The sequence below is a fragment of the Etheostoma spectabile genome, chromosome 6, assembly GCF_008692095.1.
Source record: "Etheostoma spectabile isolate EspeVRDwgs_2016 chromosome 6, UIUC_Espe_1.0, whole genome shotgun sequence".
NCBI classification, from domain to species: domain Eukaryota; kingdom Metazoa; phylum Chordata; class Actinopteri; order Perciformes; family Percidae; genus Etheostoma; species Etheostoma spectabile.
In genome coordinates, this window is record NC_045738.1 from 8,652,929 (window position 1) to 8,674,051 (window position 21,123).

A 21,123-nucleotide genomic window follows, 5' to 3' on the forward strand; every position below is an offset into this window, starting at 1 on the left:
GCTACACATACACTAAATTCCATAGCAGCTGGCAAAGCTTTGGGCTATCTGTGTTATGTGTGATACGAAACTACCACTGCTGAGTTCTTGTGTAACTTTCCGTTTTTACCTTTCTTTTCTTTCACACACTCAGGTTTACGCACGCACGCAACCGCGCACGCAGGAACATCTGACAGTCTCCCTCTCAGAGCTGATTTACAGTATTCACATATTTCTCTGCCCTCTCCTTTATGTCCTCTCTTTTCTCTGTCTCTGTTTGCTGGAAGCCTCGCGCTGTCCGGGGTTATTGGTGCGAGGGGCTACCGGGGGCTACCGGCGCTCCGGGGCGCGTGCTTTGCAGCTCTTAAGTCGTTCTCTTGGTTACCGGTGCGCGCAGGGCCAGAGCCACATCGACCGTCACGGCCTGAGAAGAAAGCGAGAGGAGATCTTTTGGCTTATTTAGAAAAAATAACAGACTGAATGTCTCACTTTGCAGAAACATTGTATATATATATGCAAAGTGAACATTATACTATTTTCCACAAATGCTGTGATAAAAGCACACTTCACTCTTTTAATTATCTACCAAGGTTGTGATAAAAGCACATTTACGCATGTTTACGCTCTCAACTTCATAAGCTTGTAAAATAATGAGGTAATTTTGGCTTGTATCAATTCTTATTTCTACTGCTGCCATGACCAACTAGGCGTAAATGTTTATTTACGCCTATTTTCAATTCCACACAGAATTGAATAATGGCTTAACTGTTTAAAATTAACCTGAATCAGATAAGTGTTAGGCCTACATCCTGACTTGTTTGTTTACTCTGGTTTGTCTTTTCCCCTCTTTATTTCAACATATGTAAAGGCTCTGTGGGGCATTAAATTGTATAACAGCCGTATCCTGACTAAAGAGCCATCAAAAGAGTTCACAGAGGCCCAATGTTTCCTCTCAGAATTGGAGAAGAACAAGAGTTTGGAGAAAAGTGCTGCTTTATCAGCAAGAGGACAAGTTTGATCTGTTGACACAAATATAAGAGATGACCAGCCCTGAGAGTCGGTTATGGGGGCTTTGGCTTGTCAACAGACAGTATTGAGATCGAGTGGTCATTGGACCTAACCGTTTCCCAAAGGGTCCGTGTCTGGCAGTGAGATAGAGCGCGTGTGTGGGCCTATGAGTGAGAGTGTGTATGACAGAAAGGGGGCGCTCTGGGCCTTGAAATCCAGCGGTGATGGTGCGCTCTGTTGCAGTGAGTTGGCTCACGGCGAACAGGAGTCCGCTGGTTTGGTTTCAGGTCCGATTCTCACATGTCAAGAGCTCTCTCTCTCTCTCTCTCTCTCTCTCTCTCTCTATCTCTCTATCTTTCTCTCTCTCATTCTCTGAATGAACACTGAGCATAATACGGCGATAATCATAGGCAAGAAAAGCGATGGCCTGGAGGCACTGGCACAGACTGCTTTAATAAAAGTTGTCACTTCTGTAGGTCTGTATTTGTAGAAGTTGTATACAGTTTTTAGCCTTGTTGAATTGGTCCTTTGTAACGCAAAATCTAAATTATAATAATAACGTTGAACAGTTTAGTGTTAGAATGAAACTTGTCGCCCACGGAAGTGTTGGTCTTGAAATGAGCTAAAAGTTCTCGGTTGTGGTTCATAATATTCCCTTTGTAGCATGGATTCAGTGTCATATTTAATGCCAAAATTGGGTCTATATTTCATTTAGATGTTTAAATCTGCCTTTAACGTTGTCTCCCAATGCATTAACATCGTTCTGCTTACTTTCATCCGATTTGCTGACTTTATCTGTCACATTAGATTTTTCGCAAATAATTATCCTTCTTTAGTGTAAAATCAATTGTTGCCTATCGCCTTAAAATGTACCATCATATTCATCTGGGTTCAAATATTTTGAGGTGGTAGGAATGTTAAATCCAACCCCCCAGGAATGTGCTAAATAAAGTTAGGAAGTCAGTGCTTATCGGGAAAATATGGTAAAACTGCATTTAATGCTTCCCTCCAAGTGTGATTGAGTTTTTATATTGCTTATGATAAGCGCTGAGTGGAGATGACGGTACCTTTTCAGTCAGCTTGCAGCCACATCACTGGCTGTAACCAAGACATCTCTCCTCCAGACACAGGTTCGGAAGAGCGCGCCCAGCCGAGCTCGGAGCCCCGGCAATCGGACACTTCCTTTACGACGCCCGCCGAGTCCTCCTCGCTCCAGAAGCCCTGTCCCGGTCGCAGCCACGCCACCCCTCAATCCCGGACACTCAGCACCATTCAGCGCGAAGCTCTTTCACCAGGTACGGAACCCAGCCCTTCCGTTTCAATTTCATCAATTCTTTTACTTTATCTTTCTTTCTTTCTTTACTTAGGCTACTTACAGTAATCTCGTTTCTCAGGTGATGCTTTGTAAGGGCGACTGTTGTGGCTCAGGTCTGTTTTTGTGCACCTATTGTGGTGTGTTGGTGTCTGGGTATGTTTTATTGTAGGAGGAAAAATCCCTATTGTCAACTTATAGGTTCAATTTGAATTTAACTTAGATGATAGTATATAGTTTAGCTTCTGTGTACTCTTATTAAAATTCAACAGCAAATCATAGGTCCTTTCTTTGTGCGCGAGAGTTTCAGTTCATGTGCCCGTGTGTACGTGAGTGTTTGTGTGTCGGCTGGCAAGTGCGGACTGAGTTGACATTTCAATCACTAGACGAACTGGCAAAAATAAGAGACTTCTGAGACCAGACACACCTAAATCTAGAAGCTGTGGGCGAATCACATAAGGTCATAGACATCGATACTCATGATGACTCAACAATGTCTTTAAAACATGGCAAATTACGGTTATATTTTTGTATTGTTTTGGTTATATATTTTGTATTCATTACTTTTTCCTGAACCTGTCAAATTAACATTCCATTTCCACATAATTTCATTGTTGTTCTGGATAAATTAAATACATACAAAAACCTTCAAATAAAAGACTTAAATATAATTTTAACATAGGCTGTAGTCAGTGGTGCACTTGTGTCTCTGTGATGTTTGTCTATGTGTGTGTGTGTAGCCTATGTGAGTGTGTGAGTGAGTGATTGAGTGTGTGTGTGTGTGTGTGTGTCAGCGTGCGTGGGTGCGTGCGTGCGTGCGTGCGTGCGTGTGTGTGTGTGTCTGTGAAAATCACTTTACTTATTGTGTGAGGCCACTGAATTCAAACAATTTATCTTAGAATTCATATACCAAAAAAATCCTGTGTTTTTGTATTTATGTCTGAAACTTCATGTTTTTATTTGCTAGATCTATGGCATTCTGACAATGAACAAACGCGCTCAGTTATTGGAACAGCTGCAGTTTGTCCAGTTGAAATGCACACCTCGAGGTTAGAGACTATTTCCCTTCACCTCACACATGCTGCACCACCTGTGAATGACTCTGCTTGGGATGGCTGTCCTCTTGCTTGCACACACACACATACACACACACACACACATGCACACATGCACACACACACGCACGCACACACACACAAATACACTTACAGACACACACACCTGCATGCATGGGTAATAAGAACAATCTGTGGTGTTGGAGTGTAGAAGGTTTTCTGTTTCCTTCATTGGCCTAAAAATACAATCAACGTATACTATTCTATTTGTAATGGTGAGTGGGTGTGAGATGGTGCGTGTGTGTGTGTGTGTGTGTGTGTGTGTGCATGTGTGCATGTGTTGATTGCAATATCAATATTTAACAGCAGCTATGCACATATACTTTTGAATACAAAAAAGAGAGAGAAAGGTTGAGAAATATGTAAAACAGATTGAGTCTACTTGGCAGCTGAAAGTTACTTCAAATATAGGGACTGTGATGTTTGTCTGGTGTGTGTGGTGTGTGTGTGTGTGTGTGTGTGTGTGTGTGTGTGTGTGTGTGTGTGTGTGTGTGTGTGTGTGTTGTGTGTGGTGTGTTGTGTGTGTGTGTGTGTGAGGTGAGGAAAGACGCTTAAGATACGTTGTTTTTTCATACACACATAAAGGCACAGAGACACACGCACAACAACATGTTTTCATCATTTATGATGTTCAAGATGTCAACACAAACCTGTATAGTCTCATTACCCCAATAACATGCACCCTTATCCTAAAAGGAACCTGTAAAACTACTTTGTCTGCAACACGTGTCATCCTCTTTGGTGCTTCACATTTGATGGTGTGCCTAGCTTTTACAGTAACACACATACACACACATATACACACATGCACGCGCGCACACACACACACACACACACACACACACACACATGCTTACAAGCATGCACCATCTCACACCCACTCAACATTACAAATAGAATAGTATACGTTGATTGTATTTTTATGCCAATGAAGCAAACAGAAAACCTTCTACACTTCAACACCACAGATTGTTCTTATTACTAACACCCAACACTGATCTGAGGCTTGACCTACTGACAAACCTACTGAAGTTTACCACTGTACTCTCCTCACAGTTATTTTATTTATTTATTTTCTCGTCTTTCTCTGATGCCTCTAATCAGTTGCAAAAGTACTTCAGGTATAGCCCAGAAAGGCCCCATGACGTCTACAATGCTGCATGTGTGTTTTTCCACGTGGGTTAAAGAGCTGGTCACTTGTAAAAGAAAAAAAAAACATGATGACGTCAAGCACACGTAGGCTTAGAGCTTGACTCATATCCTAAATTTAAAAAAAATCTTGCATCTTAATATATATATATTAATATATAGTTAAACTTAAACTTCAATTTTACCAAAGAAAATTGTGGTTTAAATTTATTGTAGGATTTTTAGGCTTTAGGCAATCTTTTTTCATACCAGGTCAAGTCTGAGGGGTCAGCTCTCTTTTGACCTTTTGCTTCTAACACGAACGAACGAATTAATAAATGAATAAATAAATAATTAAAGATGAGTGTCCCTCATATTGTTTTTTTCTTTAGTTAACGCTTTGAGTCATCCTTTTGTTTTTCGAGACCCCATAGCCATAACGCTTTATGCCCCTCAGATATAATTTAATTGTTAGAAGAGATCAAATAAATGTGTCACTCAGTCTGCCTCCGCCATGAGTGACATCAGTGTAGGGTATTAGGCATGACCGCTAACTTTTTTACTGAAGTTAAACTTTTTTTTTAAATTGTTATTAGCCTGTAAAAAAAGAAGTTGCAGGACTTTTATCTTGTTAAAAAAGGAATGGAGCCGCTTTTTATGTATCACAACAGGAAATAGTCTGTAAACTAATTCCCTGACCGAGCCTGATTGCTTCCGTTTGGATGGTGGTATTTGTGAGGGCTTTGACAACAGCAGGTCCTGATGTCCCGTATTTGACCAGACAAACTGACGCGCGATTACGACAGAGCGCGCGCATGCTGGGCGTCAATGGGAGCAGCGGTGTGTTGACAGTTCCCTGCTCAACGAGCGACGAGCAAACACTACAAAACCCTGGCTGCGCTGACACTCATGGCTGATTAGCCCGCACACACTCATCATGCACAAACCCGTGCACGCTCAGAGGCACGCACGCAAAACGCAGGTGGAGTGTATTACGTAAGGGGTTTTGATAAGACAACACCATATAGTAGGCTACTCACACATAGATGACGAGGTAGTGACCTGCTACTGTGACAGAATTAAATCAAGGGGAAAAAGACATACCGACTGGCGTCTGCAGCAGTTAGAGAGAACGTGGTGTGTGTGTGTGTGTGTGTGTGTGTGTGTGTGTGTGTGTGTGTGTGTGTGTGTGTGTGTGTGTGTGTGTGCTTGTGGGTTGTGCAGCAAGCATCCAACACACCATGGAGTTCCATTATTATTCAATGTTATAGCATCTGCTTTGCCATCTACAGCCACCCACACACACATGCAACACAAACCCTGCACAAACACAACCTGGTCAAAGATACTTCAGCATATCAGTCTGTAGAGACTGGGTCGGATCTTTGCTTTGACTGCTTTGGCTTAGATTTGCACACTGTAGAATTGCAGCTTCTTTAACTGTGGGAGAATCAGCCTTGTCTGGGATTGTGTGTGCATGCTCCAAATGTTTCTACCTATTCAGTGAAGGGCAAGAAGTGTTAATGCAGGAAATTGAGAACATGGAAAGATTTTCATATTCCCTCAAAGGTGCATTCAGAAAACTTTGAGGACATTGCGAAATCTCTGACATCTCAAGAGCTGAGAAAACTGCCTGTTCCTATGGAGCAGAATTTTTTAGTCGTGTACTGTTTAATTGTTGACCCTGTTCAGCACTACCCTTGTGTGCATGTGCCTCCAGCAGAGTCTGCCTTCATCCTGATTTACTGAAGGGTTGTTCCTGTACTGTGCTTCTGTGGGCAATCTCCTTCTTCTCAAAGTCCTGCTTTTATTTTTCTAATCAGTGGTCAACTAGTTTGTCATTTCTTTACTGACAAATAATTGTTGCTGTACAGCTATACTCTACTAACAGCATTAAAATGCTTTTTGAATAAAAATGTTTTAAAATACACGCGGTCTGATGTCTGATGATACGCTCTAAACGATGTATGTGCTCTCTGTCTCTGGCAGACATGCCCTGTGTGCAGGCTCAGTACGGGCCCGCCCCTCCAGGCTCAGCCTACTCCGGCCAGTCCTTCGGTTACCAGGGCGACAGCTATAGCTCTGACCTCATGACCCCTGATTATACCAAGCTGGACTTGGGTGGTGGTGACATCTCTGCCGCCGCCACCACCTCCCTCCCCAGCTTCAACGTCTTTGTGGAGGGGAGCTACGAGCCCAAGTCCTCCTGCCTCTACCAGATGCCTACACACAGGCATATCAAAAAGGAGGAGGAGAGCTACCCGACTGCTCCGCCACTGGAGGCCATGGCTTCTTCCACTATGTACTTTAAACAGTCTCCCCCCTCCACCCCCACCACCCCATCCCTGCCACCCCAGCCTGGCACCTCCTTTCTGTGGGACGAGCACCCCCTGGCCCCTCCATCACACCCCCACTCTCTGGGCTCCAGCCTGGAGACGGGCCCCCTTAAGTCGCCCCGGTTTTCGCACTTCTACCAGCACTCGCCACCCCACAGTGGCGGCAGCATCAGTGGTTACGAGAGTCTGGGCGGAGGACTGGTTCGCACCTCCTCCTCTTCCTCCTCCTCTTCCTCCTCGGTCTCCCATCCTCACTGTCCACCCCTGGAGCAGCCCATGTACCAACTGCACCGTGGGGCCGGGGGCAGCAGCCTTGCCTTCCGCTCTCTGGCTCTTGGACCCTGCGGCCCCCTACTAGGAGATAGCCTGCCATCGCCTCCCCCACGTGGACCCCAAGGAGAAGGCACCTGTGCGGTGTGTGGGGACAATGCGGCCTGCCAGCACTACGGCGTACGCACTTGTGAGGGCTGCAAGGGCTTCTTCAAGGTAAAAACCCTCAAAGCAAATAAGTCGAATAACAGTATTACTCAAAAAAAAAGATGCCTTGTTGCAGTTTCAAGCTTTCAGTTTCACTTTTTAACCATCATCAAAGCTTAAAACTGCCACGGTGCCTCTGTCCATTTATGGAGTAACACTATTTCTATATGTTTCTTCTTTATATTCTTTTAAGTATTGAAACACACCCACTCCTCTTGTCCCACCAACAGACACACAACAAAATGCATACACTCACATTCATATGACATTGACATTCCACCTTAAATATCACAGAGTATCTGTGAAGCTGACTAACGTATTTGTTTTGAAACTATTTACTTACATTTTCCTCGCTCCCACTCTGCACCCGTCTCTGCACTCTTTAAATCTTCTTGAGAGTCATCGTGAGAGCACAACACACCCACAGGGGTCGTCTCTCCCAGCAACCAAGTGGGCAACTTGTGTGTATGTATGGCATGTGTGCGTTTGTGTGATTGCTTGTGTAATGTGAGAACTCAGGATGATAAAATCACATGCTCTCACTCAGACAAACAGGGAAAATTGCTGTCCATGCTTGATGCTCAGCCTCTCAGAAATAAAGATTCCAGTGCAAAAGGAATTCTCCTTGAAAGCAAAGTTTCTTTTCAGATAGTTTGAAGTGAATCAGTGGCCCCTAATAAAATTCACTGACATAATACTGAGGACGATATGAGTCAGTTTGAGATTTGGTCCTTCAAATGATTCAATCTAACACTACTCAACTCACTGTCTCACATCCCATGTTACCACACGTGCGCACACACGCGACTCATAGTTTAACATCACCAAGAGAAAGGTTTTAGTCGGACAGATTTTTTAATTTTCCTTGCGCACGTCATAAAACACAATAGACATAACAACAAACTCTCTCTGTAATTTCTTTGCACAGTTTGAATTTTGAATTTTAAAATTTTCCGGCATGTTTGTTAAGCATTCAATTGGTTGCATGAGACAAGAGAGCGAAATTAAGAGACAGCAAGAAGGAATGTGCAACCATAGAGGTAATTGAATAATGCCTCTGGTAGGTGGAAAGGAATTATCCTTCTTTTCAATTAGTTTCACAATTTGTTTTTATTTAGTAATTAATGAGAGCAGCGTCTGGTGGCAGCAGGCCGCGGGCTGTCTTCTTGCTGCAGCGCTCAGCAGCCACACAAGACTGTCATTCCTCACTATGTTTCCTTTACACACACATGCAAATGCAACCAACCGTGCACACACAACATGCACACAACCACACGTTCATTTCATACAGGAGCATGTGCGTGTTTTTCAGGCTGTTTCACCCTGAATCCAGGATGCAACAGCAGACACTAAAGCATGCCTTTTACACACCTTTCGTATTCATGTTATCAGGCACATCGCCTCCATTATCTTGATGGTTTTATTGTCCCCCCAAAAAAATATTTTCCTGATTAGATTTAATTATCCCTGAATAGTTATTACACAATAAACCATAGAGGCTTGCTGTAAATTGTTATTAGTTCATTAGTCCAATTTGAGGCACATTTTCACTGCAAATTAATTTTACCTCTTGAACAAATATTTAGTTTTTTCCTGTGTTTATTATTTTTGACAGAATAATGTAGTCCATTCAGTGGTTTCCATTAATATAGTGAACCTATTCAGAATTAGATTAAAAAAAATAAAAAATTAAAGTCTGCATCTCAGCTGTTAGTATACATTATGCTAGAAAAAAAAGACTGACATTAAAAAGTGACCTGTTTTATGCACCTACTGTCCTAACCAGTGAATTACTTTGGCTGTGCTTTTATTAGTCAAAATACACACTCAGCTCAGCTCATTGCACACAATTTTTATTTTTTTTATTTTTCAGTGTTTGCACAGAATGCAAGTCATTAAGAGATTGGGTGGTGGCACTCTAGGGGTAAAAGAAGACTGTAAATCAAGATGGTAACATGCATTTAACTTTATCACTTAAATGCACAAATAATGCATAGCCTATAAGTTGAACATGAAATTCATTCAGGAAATGCAACCAGATAAACATATATCCATGTTTAGGTGCATGGCTTAGCTTTAAATCAAGTGATACAACTTAAGTCTATTTCTTTCCATAAAGAAAACAATCAAATCAGCTCAGAGGTACCTACACATATTTTCTTTTACTACAAACGACCCTTTCTCTACAGACAGCAAGATAGATTGCCTCTAATTAAGACCCACACTGACATACTGTAGGCTGGCCTAAATAGGTACGAGAAAGATGTACAGATTTGCTGGCCTTATTGAGATAATTTCATCTGACTATCTGAGAGTTAGTTACAGATTAGTTACAGAGTATTAGCTCTGATATGTAGTGTCTCTGCTGAGACGCCAGTCTTGCCCCACGCTGCTTATTAGAAAGCAACAAAGTCAGAGCCAACAAGACACGCACACACACACACACACAAACACACACACACACACACACACAGCACTAGATAGAGACTGGAGACAGGCCAGCTCATGAGAGCTTAATTTATCAGAACCTTAATTGATCATTTCATACTCCACATTTTATTGGAACCAGCTATCTCGTAAATTAGGCCCTGATGTCCCTGAGGGGAAGAACCTCCCCCTCAACCAACGACCAGGGTCAACTTAGCTTACACCTCTTTTACCTGAACCCACAATGTGCTGCAGAAACAAACAAAAAAGAAATATGAAAACAAGCTTATTCCAAAAGATCAGTTTGAAGGAAAACGAATCAAGGTTACCCTTAAAAGCCAAACCTCAAAGTATGAAAGGGTGACAGAACACAAGCATGATTGATTTGTAAAAGAAATACATTTATTTAAACGTTGTGTTGACCCTGGTGCATGTGAATGTGTATATACATGTTAAGGCGTTGTGATTCATCCAGTCTTTCATGCAGCTTTATGTTTAGTTTGGACTCCCACTTAACGGATGCTATTTTCCCTCAACCACATTAATGACCATAACTAACTTATCCCCGCGCGCACGGGTCACTGACCATTGAAAGGATAAGAGGGAGACATTCAGAGCGATCTGCGGTGCCATGGCAACGGCTCTCATCCGGCGCTGGCGCCCATTACGCGCCAGTTCCGCACTCGCGCCGAAGCATATGGAATAATTGGTGTGTTATTGGTCTCCGGGGGGCACGGGCATGTGTGGCGCGAGGGGTTCCTAATTGGATTTATTTGTTTTGATGGGTTGTAGAGACGTTAAAGAATAGGGGAAGCTGCGACACTTTCCGTGTGTTCCGTTTAATTTACAGTTTGTTCTGGTGCTGTCTTGCCTGAGTGGACTACTGGAGTTAGACAGAGTATTAATGTCAACACGTTACAAATGACAGCAATTATAGTGTCATTGGAAGCTTTTTTTGGCCAATGTTAATGTTTCATTGTAACAGATGTGCACCTCAGTCAAAGGTCTGCCCAAGAGTTTTGATTGGCAACATGCCCCCTGAGGCCCCAGGTGCCACAAGGTGGAGTTACACAAGCATTGATAGAATAGATCTGTGGTTTGTTTATATAAAGATTAATGTCATAACTGCGTACTTTAAATATGCTTCTCATGCATTCTCACACTGTACTAGCCTATAATAAATGAAGAAGTTGTGGCCAGTGTCTAACTGTGAAAATGCCTCTAATTCTGCTCAGGGAAGTTTTTATTGGGTCTTTAGAGCACTTATTCCACATTGAGAACAGTTGACTTTGTCTTTTTACACCACTTCAGCCCTAAGCGCACGGGACTGGGCAATTGGTTTGCGCGGCTTCGCGCACGGGAGCGGACAGGCATGCACTACATCTCTATTATTATTGTCTTTCATCCACGCGGGGAGCGCACCCGGCCCCCACGTGGTCCGTTTCTGATTTCATTTTAATAAGGTCAGTAATAATCGCGCGAGCCAGCCGAGGAGAAAACAGCTCCCGCGGGGCCCATCGAGTGAGGCGCGATGAGCGAGGCCCCTGAGGTGCCACGAGCAGACCCGCGAGCTTCACAAACAATCTGATCACGCAGCTCCTACGGCCACTGTCCCCCTGTCTCGCGGGACCCGCCTCGGCACGCCACGCGCTCGGTCCCTATTGTCAGCTCCGGCGCTAATAAAATTGTCCCTCCTGCAGGCGAGGCTTGTTGGAAAATTAATTTTATCTAATTATACTGATGTCAACGCCGCCTTTCAGCGCGTAATTAAAATTTGACCTGCGAGCTTCTGCTTTCATTCTTTGATAGGGAAGGGGGGGGGGGGGGGGGGGGACTGAAATTGAATTAAACAAATCAAATATTAGGTGGCTGATTGTGTTTGGAGGCTGATTATCGGAATGCCTTTTCCTTTTCTCCCCAGCGCACCGTGCAGAAAAACGCCAAGTATGTGTGTCTGGCCAGTAAGAACTGTCCTGTGGACAAGAGGAGACGCAACCGCTGCCAGTACTGCCGCTTTCAGAAGTGTCTGAGTGTCGGCATGGTGAAGGAAGGTAAGAGAAACGGAGTGACCACACACCTGATACTCACACAGACAGGCAAGTACACACACTAGTGCATGATGATAAAGTTTGTCTCTGCAATCGGGGATTATTAGGCCGGTAATGACATGGCCTGTGGCAGCATCACACTCATCCTTGGAGCAGTACTAAACCTCTCTCTGGTGGAGGAACAAGGTAGAAAATACATTAGTATACCAATTAGTAGCCTACCTGTCACTTTCTAAATCTTGAATCCGGATGATTTTAAAGCACTGAAAGAAACACAAAGGTGAACATCCTGCTTAAACTTTCTCACACTAGTTGACAGACCGTTGCTGCATAGCAGCAGATATGTTTTGCTGATGTTGATGTGTAGCATGGCACTCTTACGGCCCTCTTTTCCCTGAGGTTTCTCATCAGTTTCACACACACACACACACACACACACACACACACACACACACACACACACACACACATAAATGCAAACAAACCCACACACTTCTCTATCCCATTAACGTGTGCAGTCCATAGAACAGCTCCACTGCCATCTGCTGGCTAGTGGCCACCTGTGTAGGAGTTTTGGGAAGGTTGGAGAGCTCTTAGTCATGATTCTGCCGCAATAACATACTGCTAACAAGCCTATCAGTTAGAGAATAGAAGTTATGCTGCATACATTTAACCAGATTTACCTTGACAACCTCTTCATTATGCCTGTTGTCTACTCTCTTTCTCTGGTTCACAGTGGTACGTACTGATAGCTTGAAGGGGCGCCGAGGCCGTCTGCCTTCCAAACCAAAGAGCCCCCTGCAGACAGAAGCATCTCCTCCTTCTCCACCCCTCAGCTTGCTCTCTGCTCTGCTCAGGGCTTATTCCCACTGCACACCCCGTGACCTTGACTACAGCCAGGTACCCCAACACCCCTTTTTTCATTTTAGTCAAAGAAATGCACGCATTTCGCAAGAAATATGGCTTGTTTTGGAGTTTACTCAATCGTTTATCTCTGTCCCTCTCCACAGTTCAGTGCCGCAGACCCTCCCTCCTCGTCCTCAGATGCGGAGCACATACAGCTCTTCTACAGGCTGCTCACCATCTCGATGGAGACCACGCGATGCTGGGCTGACCGGCTGCCCGGGTTCTCCGAGCTTCAGCGTGACGATCAGAACCTGCTCATAGACTCTGCCTTTCTGGAGCTGTTTGTCCTGCGATTGGCTCACAGGTAAGAGTCAGTTTTGGTGCCTGAACAAAAAGCATTGATGACAACTTTAGCAAATTTAACTTCACTTTTTAAACTTGTACACAAGCATCCATTCATGCGTGCATCTAAAACTTCCTCCACAAGATTTCAAATACATACTACAACTTTATCAGAAACTTTACTTCTTTTGGCATTGGAACGGACAGTTAGTATCCTTTACCATTACAGTACAGCTTGTACTGCAACGATGCTGGCTAAAGCTGTGTGCTGCTGTGTTGGTGTATCTCCGAAGTAGGAGGAGTGGAGCTGAGTAATCGCCATATGAACCAAATTATGAATGGAGTCTGTAGCTATGACAGCAGCTCCACCCACAGAGTTCCGCTCAGCTCGTCTGATATCTGACGCACAGAGAGCTCTGTGTGTGTTCTGCGGGCTAAAACTGTGCTAACATTGTGGACTGTGAATTGACAGGATCAATTCCATCTAAAAGCTAGTCAGCTGACAAAACTGAAAAGGGCTGTTATGGAAGGAGATACATATTCAATTCAGCTGACCGGAAAAAAGGGAATCGACTTAATTTACCTGATGAGTCCAGTCTGTGTGCGTGAGAGAGAGAGAGAGAGAGAAAGAGAGAGCTTGTGTCGCCTGTTGATACCTGTGGTGCCATTATGACTGCCCTTGCCCATCTTTGCCTCAGAATTGCCCTGGGTTACCGTTCTGCTCTAGTAAGGCATGTGGCTGGTTAAATTTATGGGGAGGACGGGGGTTGGACTACAAGCTCATCCCTTTGTCTGCGCTGTCGTCTAGGGCAGAAAACACAGTCACACACACAAGCACACTTATTCACACACACTCACGCACACTGATGATGTAGAATCCCAACTTTCTCTCCTCCTCCCAGTGTAAGTCCAGGTGCAGGGTGGGTAGAGGATGGCCAGTGGCATCACAGTCCCAGCAGGAGGGGGATCAGGCTGGGACTCTGACTCACTCTAAACGGTGGACTAATAGGAGCCTCCATCCAACACACACATGCTCGCAGACACTGTTCATCTTCCCACCAGCCAAACTCCCACGGAACAGAGGAAAACACACACAAACACAGCACTGTCTTACTTTTTCTGTCTTCCGTGAGAGCAAAGGATGCAGTCCACGCTCCTATCTCATTGTTGACGTAGCCCTGCATTGACCCGGTGCTGAACTCAGATGCCTTGCAGGCCCCTGCTCAGTCTGTATGCTTGTGTGAGTGTGTGTGTGTGCGCGCGTGTGTGTGTGTGTTAGTGTATGTGTGTGTGTTCAGTATGTGTAGAGTAAATTTGCTCCGCTGTTCTGGGCTAGCATTGCTGTAAGCACCCCGTTACCAAACAGTTTCTGGGTTATGGTTGATTACCCTGGTGACAGTGTAGTCAGAGTGAGTGGAATGTGTGGCAGACATCCAGCTGTTGTGTGTGTGTTGTGTGTGTGTGTGTGTGTGTGTGTGTGTGTGTGTGTGTGTGTGTGGGTGTGTGTGTGTGTGGGGTGGTGCTGTGTGTGCGTGTGTGTGTGTGTGTATGTGTGTGTGTGTGTGTGTGTGTGTGTGTTATTGTGTGTGTGTGTGCATGCGTGCATGCTTGTTTTTAAGAATATGTTTTGGACATTTTTCACCTTTATTTGACAGTGGAGAGAGACAGGAAATGTTAAATAAAATAGGGGAATGACATGCAGCAAACAGTCCAGCCTAACATCAAGTCAGGCGATTGGCTATCAGGTTGCCCCTGTCTGTATTTTTACTCATGTGCTACTATCAGACAGGGGTCAAATAGTATTTTAAAACTCTTGGTAGTAACTTAGTTTATCTACATGTATGCACCCTCTTCAAATCTTAAATCTCTAGACTTAATCTATCACTCAGCTTTGAGATTTATAACCGGTAATGTATATGGAACACATCATTGTATTTTATATGACAGGGTTGGATGGTCTTCACTCCAACAGAGATGTAATACTAACTGGTATCTCTCTATCCATAAGGCCCTTGTTGGAAAACTGCCATCTTACCTTCCAGAAGTACTTTGTCATTCTTTGTCTTTGTCATTTTACCTGTCCATTTCACCTGTGAACATGGAAAAACTGCTTTTAGTTTTAGTACTCCTGACTCGCGGAACAAAATAAACTCTTTCTTCAAATCAACTCACTGCCTTTTGGACATTTTAGCAATCGTCTAGTTGTAATTGCTTGACATAGTTGTATTTCTCTTGCATACTGGTTGTCCTGATCATCATTTTTAATGCATAGTGTCAAAAAGCATTGTTCACAAACACAAACCCTCTTTTTTTTTTTTTTTAAATATGCAAATATTTTGTGATGGACAAGGTGAATCAAATATAAGAAGATAAGTAGACATTAAAATTTGGTAAATGTATGTGCACCAAAGCAATGGCCAGATCGAGAATACACCATAACGTTGAGAATCTATAATTTACATAAAATATTGACACCAAATAAGGGTACATTTTAGGGAAATGTCAAAGTTTCAGGGGTCAAAATAGTATGACCATCATAAAAAAAACTATATCAGAAGTAAAGGAAGCAAGACAGGTAGTTCTGATTGTTTTTTGTGTTTGTGTGTATCAGAGTTGAAAAGTATTTTTTACCTCTGTATTATTGACAGAGCTGGTGCTGTGCGAGAGCATCTGTGTGCATGTGTTCTGCTGATAGTGGGTGGAGTACCTCTTTTAAACTGCAGTAAGAATAATTAGACATAAATAGTACTTTGTCTTCCACTCATAACTACTAAACCAATGTTTGTGCTGGGTGTAATTTGAGGCTTCCCTTGTTTTCACCACATCCCCCTCTCTCTCTCTCTTTCTTCTCACTATCAGCAGTTATTCAAGCACACACCTATGGCCCTTGTCCTGTCTTCTTGAGATCTTCCACCTAAACAGTTTTTCTAGCTCTCTGAAGAAAGCCACTATTAGAATAATTCCATTATCAAGAATAGACAGGAACCACTGAAGTTATAATAAAGTTAGGTTTACTTGCAATTAGAATTAGTTTTGCCGTACTCAGTACTACATCAGTACAGAAAAAAGCCTTCTCCAACAGCTCTTGTAATACAATGCAGAATGAGATAAATCACACAGTTACAATAAAGCAGTAATGTTGACAGTTTCTCACAGTCCAGGGGCGCCTGTTCTTTTCCCAGCGTCACACCGTGCTCCAGACAAGGACAAGACAGTGGCTCCCAGGAATCAGATGTCAACATCAGTGTTTTGTATTGTCATAATGCAAACAGTTTTAACACTGATCAGAGAAAAGTATATATGTAACGTGATCAGAGAAAAGTATATATGTAATGTAGTTTTCTAACAGCCACACTCTTCTTTTAGACACTAATAAAGACTCGTCATAGCCCTCGCTCCTTCACTGCTTGTTCTCTTCCCCTTTCTGCTTGGTGGTAAAGGAGTGGGATGTTGTGTGTCGTGAGTAACTGATGGCTAAATACATCTGAGAAGCCTTTTCATTTCCTCATTAAGGCTTTGTGTTTCCACTGCACACCACAGCCTGTGCACATTAAAGCCATAACAGTTTACCTATCTGCAAATACACACACACAGAGCAGCCCTCTGCCCTAACCCTCACCCCACCCTGCCGAAAGGAAACACAGGAATGTTTTAAAATGCTATAATTTGGAAAACACAACCTTAATCAGCTACATGCCTGTGTTTGATGTGTGTGCCGTTTGTGTGTGAGTGCGCATACTGCCAGGTTTTCTTTTTATTGTAACTGTTTCCTTGCTCCAGTATCATAAGCCATTTTTACAATACGTGAGGGAAAACTCAGCGTTTCATTGGAAGCGAGAGCTAACCAGAGTCTTCATCTCCTTTTCCATCTGTGTCCCAGGTCGATGCTGTCAGAAGATAAACTAGTGTTCTGCAATGGCTTGGTGCTGCACAGGTTCCAGTGCCTTCGTGGGTTTGGGGAGTGGCTAGACTCCATCCGGGACTTCTCCACCCACCTCCAGAGCCTAAACCTGGACACCTCGGCCTTCGCCTGTCTGGCCGCCCTCGTACTGCTCACAGGTAAAACCCAAGCAAGTAATATCAGATTTCTGATCTCAAAATCCCCACCATCACCAGGAAAAAAATTAAATACAAAGATACAGTATATATGAAATTGGCAAAAATGGCAGCCTGTTTTCAGTCCACTGCCCCTCTCCCCTATACACAAACAAATCATACAAGCTGCTCATGCGTAAATGTATACTGATACACACAAATCCACACACACACACACACCTTTTTTCCTTTGTAGAGAGCTTTGTCCGTTGGGGGATTCAATGTGACAGTGTACAGGTGGATACATCCACTAACGTCACACATACACTCAAAGACACACATGTGCATGCTTGTTCTCGCACATCTCTTCTTGAAACAAGAACCTGATACCCAGGAGCACCTGCTGCACCTGCCACACACCTGGCTTTCTAATCAGTGTGCATGTGTGAAAAATGGAGGGAGAGTCGCAGCTTTTTCTGCAGCCACACGTCAAAGACGAAACATAAGAGACAAGAATTTAGTGTACTTTAGAAACGCTCACCTGGTTGGACGTGCGCCTCATGTGCATGGGCTCGGTTTCTGCATGTCATTCCCCCTCTCTCTCCCGTTTCACATCTCAGGCTATCCTGTCTAAAAAGGCCTAAAATTCCCCAAAAAATTAAAAAAAAGAAGAAATGCATCAGATATAGTCAATTACAAATGTAGCCCAAGGTGACAGAAGACGCCTGTGCAATTAAGTGTTCACATTCCATTTTTTACACCTTCACGTCAGAGTCAGAAACTGTAGCCTATATAAGTGTGTAATGGGTAAAACACCCCTCCCCCCTAAACTCAGCTTCCATACCTCACCCTGCCCCCGCCACCTCTTCCTCTTCCTCCACCTCTTTTTCCTCCACCTCCTCTTCCTCTTACTAAGCCCTCCAACCCCATCCTCACTCTCTGGGGGAGCACTTAACTCTGTGCCTGATCGACCAGCCCACCGCAGTGCACAGCTCTGGAATGGCGTCTGCGCTGTTCTCAGTGGCGCTCTGCCACCTCGGCAAAGCATACAGCACACTGCCATGACAGAACCGCCAGAGCCACCAGGCGATCGACCACTTCAGAGTGGCCTGTGCAGAAAGGCAGTCATCGATCCCTCCCTGGGAGCTCGCACACATAGAGAAAGAAGGGGATAGGGATAGAGGGAACAAGAGTGTGTGAGAGGTCTGAAAGCCGCAGTGAAAGGAGGGCTGGAGTGACTCTGTGGCAGCAAACACAGAACAAACAAAAGAGTCACATAAACAAACAATAATAGATACCTCAAAGTGAGAGCGGTCTTAGTGACAGCCTCCCTGCAGAACGGCTTATATAAATAAAATATATATATATATGTACACTGTATATGTGTGTGTGTGTGTGTGTGTGTGTGTGTGTGTGTGTGCGTGCTTGGGTGCTTGCATGCTTGCTTGCGTGCTTGCTTGCGTGCGTGCATGCATCCATGTGTGCGTGTTTGTGTGTGTGTGTGGGGGGGAGGGGGCAGGACACCCTGTTCTCTGCAGAATGAGTTAGTGTCACATTAGGCCTGGTACGGGTGCCACAGGAGTTGCTACGGGCAGCAGTGTGTGTGTGCATGTGTTTCTAATTTCATTTGGCTGCTCACAGGGCCGAATAATCAGCTAATTGTTGAGCACTTTTGTTTCTGTCAATGTCTTAAATTGCAGGGACAATTTGTGTGTCTGTGTGTGTGTGCAAATGTTTATTAAGATGTGTGTGTGTGTGTGTGTGTGTGTGTATACAAGGGGCTTATTAGGTTAGACTGTGTATTGATCTGTAGTGAGTGAGACAAGTTAAGGCCTTTTAAGAACATTAGCCATATGGGCTAATGAGGTGGAATTCAATATAAAAGAAGACGTAGCAAAGGCTCTGTCAGCTGAATGAGCTCTGTGTGTGCATTTGTTTTTTCCGCGGATGTAATTTTTGCCATTCGATGTATTATTTTCCTAACGTCTCTGTCTGTCTATCCACAGAGCAAGTCCCAGGTCTGAAGGACTCAAAGCGGGTTGAGGAGCTGCAGAATAAAGTGATTTGTTGTCTTAGAGACCACTTGGGTTGCGGTCCTTCTTCCTCCTCGTCCAAGGCAACGCCCCCTCTGAGTCGTATTCTGGGTTTGAGGGCAGAGCTCCGTTCCCAGAGGACCCAGGGTCTTCAACGAATCTTCTACCTGAAACTTGAGGATCTGGTACAGCCCCCTCCGTTGATTGACAGGTTCCTGGACACTCTGCCCTACTGACGGCCCAGGCTCAGCACACACAGTCACGTCCGTCCGTCCCCCCCTGGAGCACTCACACACATCCATAGAGAGACTTGCTCCCCACTGACTGATGCAGAGCAGAGAGCCAATCAAATGCTTTTCAACAGGAAAACCAATCAAGAGCGCCTATCACTCAAACGGACAACCAACTAAACGCTTTTCAACAGTATAAAAGACAATTACTCAAATGCTTTACCACTTTTTATTTGATCCTCCGGTTTTTCTCTTGTTGGGGAGGATGACGAGGCTGAGATGGACAATAAAAAATTACTTTTTACTGTCCTGTCGCTGTCTGGGTGGCAGCTCATCCAGCAAAAAATAAGGACAGTTTTATGAGTACTGTGTTATCTGTGTTTTGGCCTGACTCATTCAGTAAGAGGAATTCTTTTTTGTAAAGAGAGAAGGGGTTGTGTCACTGTGTTTGAATGTTTTCAAAGCTAAAGATGTCCCAGTGAAACAAAAGGTCACTGTGTATTATAGTTCCTTCTGCTGAAAGAAGAGAGAGGGCCTTTTTTATTCTGAAATGTACTGAAATGTCACAGGTCAGACAGCCTAAGCATAAACACGCAGAAACACAGACATTTCATAAACACATGGAAGTGGCTATTGAGTTGGTCTCTTGATTCCAAGTGCAATTTCTTGAATGCTATCTTACCACAAAAGGAGGAGGCTGAGATGGAACGGTTTAATTTCAAACTCTAAACTATTTTAATACAAAGATTTGTCCTGTACAGTCAGTATAGTTTAAAGAAAGAGGGACAGTCTCTGCCTGGCTTTAGAAAGCAGAGGAGATACTGTGCACTAATGATTGATGACTTAGTCACCCAGACTTGAACTTGCTCTAGTATGTTTTTTTTATTAACTCATTTTTAAATCTTAGGTAGGAGTATGGAGGAATGAACATTGACAGAAATTGGCTTTTGAAGCACTTACACCCTGAGAAGGGCTAGAAGCACAGACACACACCCTACCTGGTCCCCTGGAGGACGGCGGGGAGTCAGGGGAGAGGAGGGTGCTCGACAGATAGCTGTATGTCCAGGGGCGAAACATTCCGCAGTCATGTTCTTTTCTATTTGTTTCTATTGTGGAGGCCGTGTGAGAGTGTGGAGGACATGGTTGCATACTGCCTTTGTGTGTACGCTTAGAGAACCAGGATCATATGCATGGTGTGTTATAAGCTGTCAAAAGCTGCCATAGCCTGTTAAAACAGCCAGATCTGTGTTTGTGTCTCAGACTGCGGCTCCATGGGGATCTCCCTGGGCCTCCACCACCCACTCACACTCACGGCAGCAGTTTGAAATATGAAAAAGCAAATTATATAGATATAAATATATATATATACAAAACTAATATTTTGAAGTGTTTTTAGCTTTTTCAAATATTGTGGTACGAGTCGTGCATTGTTTTTTGAAGAAGAGAAACAAAAAAGAAAACAAAGTTGCTGTTTTTCAATGTCCCTCCTTGGTTTGAATTTCCTGTTATTTTTTTCTTTCTCTTTGTTTCACTGGATTTTCTGTTCAGCACTTTGAAATCATAAACTAGTTCTGATTATTCTGCCCAACTGCGTCCTGTGTTTTTTTTTAAATTAAAGGACTTTCACTTATATTGCAACCAAAAAAATGTAACATTATAGTGATTCAAGACTCTTTAAAAGTAAACAAAAGAACAAATTTGAGCTGATTTTAATCAGAATACGTGTGTGTCTGTCTGGTCAGACACAAAAGCCTCTTGACAGGTAAAAGGTCTTGCTTCTCTCCCGAGGGATCCTTGGGCTCTCACA

At 43.7% G+C, this 21,123-nt stretch overlaps 1 protein-coding gene across 3 annotated transcripts in view; it reads left to right on the forward strand.

The window, feature by feature from the left end:
• The window catches only part of nr4a3 (nuclear receptor subfamily 4, group A, member 3), a 22,208-nt gene extending 1,307 nt beyond the window's left edge, over positions 1-20,901 (forward strand). The window contains exons 1-9 of one of the 3 annotated variants that reach the window (XM_032518886.1): positions 1,370-1,459; positions 2,112-2,282; positions 3,267-3,348; positions 6,532-7,364; positions 11,704-11,833; positions 12,567-12,730; positions 12,841-13,040; positions 16,899-17,077; positions 19,060-20,901. In XM_032518886.1, coding sequence (XP_032374777.1) covers positions 3,285-3,348; positions 6,532-7,364; positions 11,704-11,833; positions 12,567-12,730; positions 12,841-13,040; positions 16,899-17,077; positions 19,060-19,322 — 1,833 coding nt within the window. In that variant the 5' untranslated portion in view covers positions 1,370-1,459; positions 2,112-2,282; positions 3,267-3,284 and the 3' untranslated portion in view covers positions 19,323-20,901. Of the gene's footprint in view, positions 1-1,353; positions 1,464-2,111; positions 2,283-3,266; positions 3,349-6,531; positions 7,365-11,703; positions 11,834-12,566; positions 12,731-12,840; positions 13,041-16,898; positions 17,078-19,059 lie in introns of those variants that run through there. The other 2 variants (XM_032518888.1, XM_032518887.1) reach the window with 2 other exon arrangements.
• Positions 20,902-21,123: the final 222 nt, after the last annotated feature.